The sequence below is a fragment of the Zosterops lateralis genome (genome assembly GCF_965231275.1).
Source record: "Zosterops lateralis genome assembly, chromosome: W".
Taxonomy (NCBI): domain Eukaryota; kingdom Metazoa; phylum Chordata; class Aves; order Passeriformes; family Zosteropidae; genus Zosterops; species Zosterops lateralis.
The window spans coordinates 372,746-385,250 of record NC_139801.1 but is presented as its reverse complement, the minus strand read 5'-3'; the positions used below and the strand labels follow the sequence as shown (position 1 = coordinate 385,250).

The 12,505-nt window shown below is 44.6% G+C and overlaps 1 protein-coding gene and 2 long non-coding RNA genes across 3 annotated transcripts; all 3 read right to left on the bottom strand.

The window, feature by feature from the left end:
- Window positions 1-585: 585 nt before the first annotated feature.
- Window positions 586-1,551, bottom strand: LOC310922216. The gene is made up of 3 exons (XR_014592344.1): window positions 1,413-1,551; window positions 1,201-1,331; window positions 586-708 (listed from the first exon to the last, which is right to left on the bottom strand). It is a non-coding gene; the product is annotated as an uncharacterized lncRNA (long non-coding RNA).
- Window positions 1,552-1,583: 32 nt separating this feature from the next.
- LOC310922064 (phospholipid-transporting ATPase IC-like) lies at window positions 1,584-4,183 on the bottom strand (the record flags this gene model as incomplete). Its single annotated transcript, XM_083882384.1, has 5 exons — window positions 4,053-4,183; window positions 3,542-3,827; window positions 2,711-2,934; window positions 2,219-2,302; window positions 1,584-1,949 (listed from the first exon to the last, which is right to left on the bottom strand). The coding sequence occupies exons 1-5, from the start codon at window positions 4,113-4,115 to the stop codon at window positions 1,584-1,586; spliced, it is 1,023 nt and encodes a 340-aa protein (XP_083738510.1). The 5' UTR covers window positions 4,116-4,183.
- A 154-nt stretch (window positions 4,184-4,337) lies between these two features.
- LOC310922213 lies at window positions 4,338-4,963 on the bottom strand. Its single transcript, XR_014592340.1, has 3 exons — window positions 4,822-4,963; window positions 4,615-4,726; window positions 4,338-4,390 (listed from the first exon to the last, which is right to left on the bottom strand). It is a non-coding gene; the product is annotated as an uncharacterized lncRNA (long non-coding RNA).
- Window positions 4,964-12,505: the final 7,542 nt, after the last annotated feature.

The following is a 12,505-nucleotide window of genomic DNA, read 5'->3' as shown; positions in this document are numbered from 1 at the left end:
ACCAAAGACATCTCAGCTCAGCTGTGACAGCTCCAATGGGAGCATCCAGGGCCCTCTCCAGGGTTGAGCATCCCCTGTGCCATCATGCCTGCACAGCTAATGAAATGGAGCACACAGGCAAAATCGCTTTCAATGACAAATATGAAATGTAGATACAGTTTTATACCAACATAGTATTTCAAAGTGAAAAGTCTGCAGTTCCAGGCATCACTAAGAGCTGACACTGCTGGGTTTCCATTCCCAGCAGACGTATCCTTCACTGCCACACAGAGCGCTCACACAAGGATCAGTAGCTCCACAGAGAACTCCTGCCCTTTCTGTGTTCCCAGAAGTCCAAACCCAGAAACTTCTCTGATAAGACATAAAAATCTTTACATCCTTATGCCACGTGGTTAAGAGAGATCCTGAGTTTGTCTGAGCCAGTTTTGTGCAGTCGCTGTGACAAACAGCTCCTCCCCACCAGGCGGCCCATCATCATCAGCTCGTGTCCCGAGTGTCGGCGGAGGCCGCGGCGCTGGCGGCCAGCACGGCGTCCAGGGGGGCGCGCCGCTTGCGGATGCTGCGCCCCGAGGCGATCAGGTCGGCGTAGCCGCGCTGGTGGGAGAAGGCGTAGGCGGAGCGGCGGGCGGAGACACCGCGGCGGAACGCGCTCTGCCGCCGCTTCCACTGCTGCTCCTCCAGCAGGTACTTCCGACGGTTCCTCTGGATCTGCTCACAGACACACAGCGGTTAGGACAACACTACCGCAGCCTGAACTGTTTTCATAGCTGTGTGCCGTGTGCTGGCTCAAGGCAGAGCAGAAGCAGCCAAACCTATCCCCTACACTCTCGACATGTAACCCAGCCTGGCACCCCAGCCCAGCCTGAATTAAACCCAAACTGGGGCCCTCAGCATCCTCACAGGGTCTCGGAGGCATCACCAGATCTCAGCCCCCCCTGAGCTGCTGCCTCTGGCCAGCCCTGCAGCCACTCCTCTGCCCATGGGACCCAAGCCAGGCTTGTGTCACTCTCCCGAGGGCACCAGCACTTACTTGTCCCTAATATTAGAAAATCCCAGAATGGCTTGGGTTGGAAGGGACTTTAAAGCCCATCTTGTCCCAATGGGCAGGGACACCTTCCATTAGCCCACACCTTAGCACTGACACCACCCCTGTAAATAAACACCTGCCATATTCACCCAAATAGCACAGATTTCACTCACTTTATCACTCTCTGAAGGCCAGACTGTCATGGATAAGAAACGCTGTGCCACTACAGGCAGTAAGCAAATAGCAATGGATAAAATCATGGTAAGCCAAAGGTATGGCTGTCGCAGAGCATTTGGAGCAGTTCCTGGGAATTAAAAAAGCAAAAGTCAATTTATGACAAAGCTACATGAGACAGGACTGAAAACCACAAACCACCAGGACTGACCTGTGAACTGAAAGACAGAAGGGAAGAGAACGTGGATTCCAGCACTGTGAAAGTCAAACGTGATCCCAAAGTAAAGTGCAATACTCCCAAATACTGAAAAAGCATTAACAAAAGTCCAGTAAGATGTATCCAAGCCAATCTAAAAACAAACAAAAGTGCCAAATGAGTTTATTAATTCCAAATAATGTCAACTACTTTTTGCGTGTTGTTACCTTTTTTGTAGAGAAATGCAGAACAGTAAGAAAAAAGGGTTCTCATAGCACTAGAGCTCAGGAAACCAAGCTTACTTGCCTGAAAGTTGACAACAAATATCAGAGAGGATGCTGCTGTGACAGCAAAGGACTGATAATCTGCAGGGGCTTCTCCATCTTGTCCCATAGATTTAAGGTAGGCTCCGTACGGAATAAAGAAGATGATCAGTGAAGTTACAGCTCCATGGAGCAAACTTATAAAGAATTTCCTGTAGTTGAAAAGTAGATCTCTCTGACCCAAAACATAAAGGCTGGGGAACCGAAGGCTCAGTTTGTCGCTCACATCCTTAACAAAAAGGAAAATGAAAAAGAAAGTTGTTGTGAATTGTTGTTCTCAGTGTGAGCTTTGAGAAGCTGAAGTATACAGTGTCCCAAAGGAAATGGCAGATCCCTTTCTCTTTCCAATAGCAGGGATTTGCACAGAGTAATGCAAAAGGAAGGCATTCTTAAAAGCCACAAAACCAAACCCCTCTTGTTTCATGGACAACCAGCTGAACTTAAAGACCTGGTGGTAGATGCCTTTGGATTCATCTGTTTTAACAAACACGGGGATACCTGGTCAAGCAAGCCGACGAGCAGGACCGGGAGACTGGAATACAGCACGTTGTACACAGTGATGAACCAGTCCTCGTAGGCTGTCTGCAACACAGGGGGATTTGCAGGACTTAGTGATTCCATTTTATTACATCCTGTCCCTTCAGTTCCTGAGAAAACTCACTTGTGCTCTACAACTTTAAGTTCCCTGTCTCAGTGTTCACCCAAAGGCAGCAGCACCTTGGCTCAAGGCTCTGCTGAAGCTCTTTAGTCTGTGTTAAGCTGCCTCACTTCTTCCAAATCTTCCTCCCTGTACAACAATGATCCTGACTTTAGTGCTCTGGAATCATCACCCAACTGCTTGTAACTAACTCGCTCAGTCCTCATCACATCCTCCTGCAGAAATCACTGCTGACAACTCCACATTCCTGACACTTCCCAGTTTAAGTCTTTGCTTTCCACAGAGACAGAAGCATCTGCTTAACATTGTCTCACATGAGCACACCTTCCTACCTGGGCAGAGAAGCCATTGAAGAATGAGTACCAGATGTGGACCAGTGTGAAAGCGAAGTTTTTGTAGAAGAAGTATCTCAGAAACTTGCACATCCTGATGTAGGACCAGCGCCCGTGGACCAGCAGCAGCCGCTGGAGGTAGCGGAACTGCCCGAAGGAGTAGTCACTCGACATGACAGCCTGCATCCCCTCCTGGCCACTGATCCCAACTCCAATGTGGGCAGCTGGGTGAAGGAGACAAACACCACACACTAGGTTGGACAAAGGGACAGGAACATGACCAGAGCCACATTTCTACTGCCACCTGGATTCTTTCAGTTCTGTCAGAATCAGAATGCACCCAGGAAATTTGACCAAAGGAGAACCCAGCGATGAGACAGAGTGAGTGAAGTCCTGAGCAAACTGGCTGGGCAGTTTACAAACACCCTCGGGACATAAACCCTATCCCAGACACTTTTTCTCACTGGGATCTCTTGAGAAGCTGTTCAAAGAGTATCAAGTACAGTCTGGGATGGCTAATGCCACCAGGCAAGGGGCAGCCAAGCTATTGCTTTGGTCTTTATATCACACTTGTGTAACACACAGCATGAGAACAGATGGGGTTTGAGTCCCTGCTCAGGGAATGTATACAGAAAAAAAAAAATCAATCAGGAAAAACCACTAACCATTTCCTAAAGTGCTTCCTCAGAAAGGGAAACAGGCACAGAAGCTAAAAGCCCCACGGCAGCAAAGCAGATGGAAGAGTCTTCCGACAGAGAGGGACAGTGGAGAGACTGCAGGAGCAGGCCAGAGGAGATGTGTCCTAGTGAGAGAGCTTGGCAGCTGCCTTACTTTTGATCATGTTCACATCATTGGCCCCGTCCCCGATGGCCAGGGTGATGGCCTTCTTGTACTTCTTCACCAGCTCCACCACCATGGCCTTCTGCTTGGGTGTCACCCGGCAGCAGATCACAGCCCTGCACTCGCAGGCCAGATCAACAAAGTTCTTCTGCTGCTGCTCCTTGTAGGCCTCTGCCCTTCTCCTTTTCTCAGTTTGTTTTTTCTTCTCTTCTGCCGTTCTGGGGAATTTCAGTTTAAGCTTCTTTTTCTTCTTTTTCTTCTCCTGCAGAATTTCATTCTGTGAAAACAATAAAATTTACTATGTTCCCTTCTGCACCATTTCCAGTCCTACTCCAGGCACTGCCCAACAGCACACCTGAGGTCATTATGCTCCCAGAGTCCATTTCTGGCATTTTAATGAACTGCTTGTGCAGACAAAGGAACAGAGTCCTCAGTGAGAGACACTGTAGTCTGGTGGTGCCCCAAAACCCCAAACACTCAGGGGAACAGCCTTTGTACATACCAGCCAGGAGCCAGTGATGATCAGAGCCCGATCTTTGCTGCCCTGGAAGAAGGGCTCGTTCATTCTGAGAGAGGAATGTGGACTGGATCCAGCGCTGTTCCTCTGGTTTTCCAGCCTCGTTTGAAGGAGAGCACTGGAAAGAGAGGGAGAAACTGTTACAGAAAAGTCAAGAATGAACTTGAAGCTAGGTCAGTCTCAGACTGAAAATCCTGAAAACTAATTCCTCTGTGTTAGTTTAGTTAGTTTAGAAGAAACCACTTGCCTGGTTTCTTCTCCATAGCAGATAGCTGTTTCCTCTGTTAAGAGATCACAAGAAAATCCAATATTTTCAGCAGTTTCTACAAAAAAAAAAAAAAAAAAAAAAAAAAAAAAAAAAGAGGAAAGTATTTACTGAAAGTTCTGTCACAAGTAATTGTTAGGAGCAGCCAGAGGCTCCTCAAGTGCTGTTAAATAATTTCTGATTTAAGTCTCAGTATGAGAATTCCCTTTCAATGCCACAGTGTACATGAACAGGAAAAAATCCTCCTGTTTTTAGCTGTTTTGGGGCTGTAAGCAACCCCACCTTTTTTGTCACCAGTAAGCACCCAGATTTTAATGTCTGCTTTGGAGAGTCTGGAGATTGTTTCTGGAACTCCATCCTGTAGTTTGTCTTCAATAGCTGTTGCACCAAGCAGCTGGAAGGGATTTGAAATACAGGTGGTTAGTAGCACTGAAACATATTTCTTTTAATATAAGAATCGAAATGTACTAAAAATATATAGCTCCTTACAATCAAGTTTTTTTCTATTTCCTCATACACTTTGTCCAGAGCTTCATCCCGGTGGCTTGTAGCTAAACTTGCCTCCATAAACTTTTTATTCCACACTTCAAATTCATCCTGGCTTATGTCTCTGTAGCACAGGCAGAGTGTCCTGAGAGTTTCACTTGCAAAGACCTGAAAAATAATTAAAACCACTCATATCCACAAAAGAAAACTCCTCCTTTGCAATCCAAACATGAGGGTATGAACATGAGCATTTGACAAGTTTGACAGAACAAGTCCAACTTTCAGAACCAATTGCAGATTTCCATTTGTCTTAATAGCTTAGGAAAAGGAAATTAATAACACTATTGTCAGAAAGAAACAGTTTTGGTTTTAAAAAAAGCATACAAAATACAAACACACATCGAGGGCCTCTTCTGTGGCTTCTCTCTTTAGATTCTTGGGGTGCAGCCGCTGGTAAATCACCGTGTCAGCCCCTTTGCAATACAGCCTGATATTGCCACCAGACTCTCTTACTGCAGAGGAAAACAGCAGAGGTGGTACTCTTATACAAAGGAATCATTTCAGATTGGATTTATCAGCCCCTTTGCAATACAGCCTGATATTACCACCGGACTCTCTAACTGCAGAGGAAAACAGCAGAGGTGCCACCTTTATACAAAGGAATCATTTCAGATTGGATTTGTCAGCCTACTGCCAAGTACCAAAGGACAAGATGGCATTTCTTCTTCAGTGAACTCAGTGCCCTAAGACTGTCACACAGCTGTTAATTCTTGACCCCAGCTTCCTCTGCACATCCCTTTCCACCCCTGAAATACAAGTGACCTTCTCCACACAGGCTGGTGGCCATCAGCTTACCGATGACAGACATCCGCTTCCTGTCGCTGTTGAAGTCCAGGATGGCCAGGACGTCGTAGGTCCTCTGGACCCCCATCTCACTGATGGTGATGGTGTTCTGTGTTCGGGACAGGAAAACGTACCCGAAGTTCCGCGCGGCCGTCACCAGGGCCCCCTCGTCTGGGGAAGCTGCCTGGTAATTGAGCTGACCTGCAGGATTGCAGCCAGGACACAGCTGAGGATACAGCTGGACACTGCTGCAGTGCACACAGACAACAGAGACCACAAACCCCCCGGTCTGCTACACGTACATCCCAAATGGGATCAGTCCTCAGCCTGATTCCCTCCATGTATCAACGCAAAACTCCATGTTTTCTATCTCAATATCCTCATTTCTAAATCCAATAATTTAAACATTTTCAAAAAAAGCTCCAAAAGACAAATCCTTGGCCAGAGACACCAATACAGTGAGTGGAAACAACCCCAAAAACATTAGGAACAAGAAAGGACAGGACACTGTTGGTTTCATGGAGATTTCATAAAGATGGGAGTAAAGCAATATTAATATTTCATGTTTTAATGGAATCTTCCAATCCATGAATTCACAAATTCAGTACCTGATCACATCTACATTTAGTTTTGTTCCATTTAAAAGGGCAACCTAACACCCCTCCCTTATGGTATCAGCACTAGTTGGAGATCTCTCCCTTATGGAACTGGATTTGAATTATTGTTTTCTGCTACACAAGGAAAACAAACCAACCAAAAGCCATACTCACCATCAGAAGTGTCAGCCATGACTGTGTGACAAATAGCAAGCAGAAAAAAGAACTTGTGGATTTCTGTCTCCTTTCCAGACTTTATTTGCTCTATCAGATAGTGATCATAGAATAGGAACTTCCCATCTGCGTACACATTCCAGCTGAAATCAACTTGCTGTTTAGGAAACAGGGGCAGAGAGTCTGAGTTACCACAGGTGCCGTTGCTTTGTGCCCACCCGCCCCTCTGGGTGCTCTGCCGAGGAGCATTCCCATGTGGGACCAGGATACAGAGGTGGCTGGGATGGGATGAACCCACCTCGGGGTGGCTCTGGAGCTGCCCCGCTGCATCCCGGGAGTCTCCTGCAAGGCAAGGACCCGCAGTCAGGGAATCAGCCACAACAGGGCTTTTACAACCCACCACAAAGGGAAACATGTCCACAACAAGTACTGCCCTAAGAGTGGAAGGAAAGGAAAAGGACAAACTGCTGCTCTTACTAAAATGTCCTTGTCTGTTTCTTGACTTTGTTCCCAGAGCATTTCTAGTGAAAGTAAATTTGTACTAAAAATTGTGCAAATTACCAATTTTCAGTTTTTCTGAAAGATTAGAAATTCCCACTAAAGTTCCTTAATTTCCACTTTGTAAGTGGGAAAACCCCAACAATTCAACCCAATGCCAGGACTACATTGTGCAAGTTCAGTTGGAACTAAGAGAACTTGTGTGCACCTGATGTCCAACAGGCATTAAAATTCCTCCTCCTCCTCTTCTGCACGGGCTTTGCACAACTTACCATATCTTTGCCCATTGATGCAACACTTTTTAAAGGTCATGATGTTCTGTGTGAGGGTTCCAGTCTTGTCAGAGAAGATGTACTGGATCTGCCCCAGCTGCTCATTCAGCGTGGTGGTCCTGGCCTTGGCAGGCGTGTCCTTCTCGGCATAGTACATCTGCAGGTCCCAGTTGATGAAATAGCTTTGGCCAAAGCGAATCACTTCCACGCTAAATGAAAGAGAGGGAATACTCTCAGTGCCAGCTGCAGCTCACGCTGCCACACCGTGGCACCTCCTCAGGTATTGCCCTACCTCACATAGAGGGAGATGGGCACCATGGTGTTGAGGACAATGATGTATCCCCAGAAGTTGAGGAAGCCCCGGTAGGCAGGGCTGCAGTCCTGCGCATCGTAGAGGTACCAGGAGGAGTTGCCAATCTGCTGCTCCCAGTAGGTGTGTCCAATGGCCAGCCCAGCCGAGAACAGGATAAGGACCACGATGATCTACAAGGCACAGAGAAGTCTCTCACACTTCAGAAACATTTGCTGGACTTAAATCCCAAATCCTCATGTTCCAAACAGAATACAACAGGTATTTGTAGGAGAAATGGAGCAAACATTTCCCACAAAGGCATCTTTCAGATTTCCTGCTCCATCCAAGCTCAGCAGGCCAGAAAAAAGTCAAAACTAATTTATTGCACACACAGGAAGAAGAAGTCTAACTTTGCATTCACTATTATCTTAAAATCTGAATTTTAAACAAAAAGACTTACAGTATAAACCATGTAGTTCATAAGGGAGTCAATTTTTGTCCTTTTGAATCTTGTCTTTCCACTATTTTTCATTATTTTTGTGTCAGCCCCTAAAAATAAAGAGTGAAAAATTTTAAAAAGGGAAAGATAGGATAAAGAAACACATGTCATTATTAGTTTTACCAAACTGGGACATGAAATACAGTTGGTGCCTATAGGATGAAGATTCTTTTTCCCTCTATAGGTGTGCTTTTAGTGGGGAAATACCACACACCTGCAAATATGACCATTCCATGGCAGAAGTCTGTATTCCTGATCTTACAGCCACGCAACAAAATCTTATCAGCATCCAGGGGATAATTTGAGTTTCTCCAGGATAATGTTCCTGTAAACTTATCCAGTCTGTTGTTGGGTTCTTCACATTCAATCAGACCTAGGAAATTTGGAGGAGAATGTGTTCAGTGTACAAGTTAAATCCAAATGCATTGATTTGTATCCCCTATCAAAGTAGCTTTACTTTATTTTTATTGACTTGCAAACTATTAGAGCTTTGTTCTAATAGCAATATTAGTAGAACTGTACCAACCATCAAAGTCTGCCAGGGCACTTTCTTCCTGAAGGTGTCTGTGTGTCACCTCTAGGGCCATTTTGAATTTTAAGTTAGTCTCACTAAGAAGAAAGGATAAAAAGGTGATTTTATTAAAACCATGGATACAGGAGAGAAGTTTAAACACAATTAAATAAAGTACCACTACTTCTCTGGGCAACATTTACTAAAGTAAAAAATAAATCCATGTCCTTCCCCCCTTCTTCCTATGTCACATTCTCCAACACTTTTGATGTGTCTGTAGCACTGCAGTGGACAATTTTTAATTCTTGAACTGTGGGAATCAACAGCTGGATACAGTTCCCCTGGTGTGGCTTAAGAAGCAGATTCTAACATACACAATCCTTGCTCTTTCCCTACTCAGCCCAAATTAACTCCAAGACATCCTTAGGTAGAACCTCACCCATCCAGTTCAGCTGTCTCCACATAGCACAGACTGTTTGGTTCTGAGCTGGACAGCAGTAAAATATCAGCCTAGAAAACAAAGAAATACACATCAAATAAAGCCAGGTCAAGACTCCTAGAGAACTCTCTAGAAACATAAAACAAATGTATGTGGAGCACTTACAGGAACAAAAGTATTTTTCTTCAGACGAATGATATCACCAACTTTAATATCCTTCCATTTTGTGGCTTTGAACCTAATATCAAGATAGTTTAACGATTATTACTCTTTAATCTAGAACACGATGCACTCTATAAATCTTATCATACTGAACTTCCCTTAGAACAAAAATGACCTCTTGGTGCACTGTGGGTTTGCTTTTCAGAAACTGCAATTTAGTTGAGGGTCTACAGCTCAGAAGTCAACCTACCTCTTCTCTTCCCACTTCACCTAGTTATGAATCCCTGCCCTTCCCTCCAAAGAAGTTGCTCTTAGCACAGATTTAGTCTCATCAAATTAACTTTAAATTACACCTTTAAGGAATTCTCTTCCAGCTTCAATTAGGTTTTCAGACAGGCAATAAAGAACAGAGCTGAATCTTTCCTGTCATCTACAGCTCGAGATCTGTGGCAAAGTTTAGCAACAGGGCACCAATCATCACTTACAGAGCTCAGAGGAAAACATACAAACCTTCCATCCTTGATGACATCACAGGTCCTGTTATTGACCTCGTTGTCCATCCTGTGACGAGCCTGAAACCGGAGCAAAGAATGTACTCCCTGCTCTGTGTCACAGCAGGAGAAATGAGCTACACTGGGTGGGTTTTGCTTTTTATATTAACAGAACATGGCTCTTACAATGTCATCCACCAGGTCTTTGACTGCAGTTATTCCCAGCACCAGGAGCAAGGGCACCAGTGTTGTGTACCATGACAGGGTAGTTATTTCAGGAATGCACTACAAAAGACCAATAAAATCAGTTCAGTAGAATAATCAATCAAATTTACATCAAATTTTAATATTTCATTGTGACCTGACCAGAGAAAAAAAACAACACATCAGAGAATTTTAAGTCAGGTTGTGAAAATGAACAAAACTCTGTGAGAAGAGTTTGGCTGTTATGCTGCCAGAAATCAGCTTCCCTTTAACAATTCCACTGGCTCATATAGTCTGTTGGTCCTTCTGATTTATGAGATGAACTCAAGAAACATATTTTGCTCATGAAATTCATGAGCTCTGCAACGAGTTCATTCTACTTCTGTGCAACTAGCTCATGCCAGAACTCTGCCATAGCTCATCCAGATTTGTTGCAGGTTTCTGTTATGATGGGTTTGGTCTCTGCAGCAGTTCAGATAGTGCCCCTCAATTCCCTGGCAGGACAGCACTGAATTGTGTCATAAATATCATTGAGCTCAAAGTCCCTACACAGTCAGTATTGTCCATCTTGCTCACCTGCAATATGAGAAGAACAAGGAAGTAGAAGTTGGCTGCTCTTTTGAACTGTTCAAACAGATTCAGCGGTAAAAAAGTGATGGGGTTGTACTTGTATGTCTTAATTGCATTTCCCTGTGGGAAAAATCCAAACATCAGTCACACAGCAGAGCTTCCCCTTCCAACACAAATGTACAGTGCATATTTTTAAGCTCCTAATTCTCCATCTCACCTTAAACATGTCTCTTGATACCTGGATTTTTCATTCCAAAACCCAACCCAGTTATTCTTCCCCCCCTCTGATGAAAACACTGAGGAATTGCGAACGGTGGTTTTACACCACTCACCAGCCATTCCAAAGATCTTACCGGGATTAAGGAACCATTCACCCGACAATTAGCACCTCATTGGGATAAAAGAGTTTACCGCATATTTGCTTTTCTTGAAGCACAGGAAGATTGTTCTCTTGAAACCCGGCTGGTCATAGAAGCGCTGATCGTTTGCTTTAACTTGCCAGCTGCAGTCTGGAAGGGACAAAAGGGGTCGAAGAGTGTAATAAACATGACGGAACAAATCTGCCACTTTCAGCTTTTCTCTCAAATACATATTTCAAAGGTACTTTCTATTGAAGCAAGGCCGGTACCTGCTTTATAGTACATATCCTTAAAAAACCTTTTCAAGACATTTCCAGGCTGTTTGCCTTTATTAGCAATTCAAGTACATTCAGAGGTAGCAAGAAGTGTTGCTTAACATTTGAATGTTCTGTGGGAAATCTGCAGAGTAACATTTATTCATGCTAAATTCCCTTCTCTCCCCTCAAAACAAAAGTTTGTTTTTGTGACGCTCACGAAATGCTAAGCACTCCAACCCGGGTATTGCTGGAAATGAAGAGGTCAGTTTACCTTTTAAGGCAATTGTTTGATTTAACCACACTGTGCCACGGTTTTAATTCACACCCATAATAAAGTACAAATCTGAAGTGCTCGTTTTATTTCTTCAGCCACCACCTTTGTTGGGTTGTGAGAAAACTCAGGAACAGGAACTGCATCCATCAAGTCGTTTTCTGTGCCCGCTCTTCCACGGGCCACCGCTTTCCCTCCCAGATGTTTCAGCTCGCATTCCCTGGAGGCTGCAGCAGGGACACCCTGCCACCCACAGCCACACACTCGGGCCCTGCCCAGTGCCCGGAACTCATTCCCCAGGTTTCCCAGCCGGCTCCCGGGAAGGATGACGCAGGCAGGATTTGGAAATGCAGCTTTCCTGACTCACCGGCCAAGCATCTCCCCCTGTCCTCCAGCCCACAGTGATTGTCCCTAATGGATGCTCTTTCCTGGTTTCATGAGATCCTCTTCAGCCATGCATGGGGTGAAACTCCCGGCGGCAGAGGCGTGGGGCCTGGCACGGCTCTGACTAACACTTCAAAACCCAAATCCAAGTGCAAAGACTTTTTTTTTTTTTTCTACCTACCACAGAGCAAATTCCAGACTGACCTATCTGGACTTCTGCTGTGACTACACAACTTTCATTTCCAGCACCTTGGTTACAAGCCCAGAAGACAACAGAGAAATATTTATCTCAAAGAACCGTGTTTTGAGTTAAAAGATTATACTCATGAATTGACAAAGTTACTAAATTTTGTCAAAATGACAGGGCATAAAGAAAAACATAAAGTCTACATAAAGGTTTCTTTAACACTTTTCAAAAACATTGCCGCATTGATAAAAATGATGGAAAACTGGCAAATTACGTCTGAGGTAAAGCCTGCAGGAAGGAAGCTCCGCAAAATTACTTTAAACTGTGATACTAACACCTAATATTTGGCAAGCTGCTTTGGTAATTCATCAACTTTAAAGGATGTCATCATAAAAAAAATCTTAAACTAAACATGTGACAGGTGCTTGTAAAATGAAAACACGTAACAGATGGTGATGAAATGAGAGCTGATCAACTGTTCCCAAACAAACAGGAAAAAATCTGTATGTATTACACAGGCTCTGGTTACATTGAAAATACTGGTGTTGCAGCATGAGAAAAGGGAATTTAGGGGAGCTACAGATGTTTCTTGGGCAGAGATTCAGAACAGGGACGCCAGAAAGGCTCCTCCCACTGATGTTCCCACACTGGCAGCAGCCACAGGCTGTACCTGCCGGT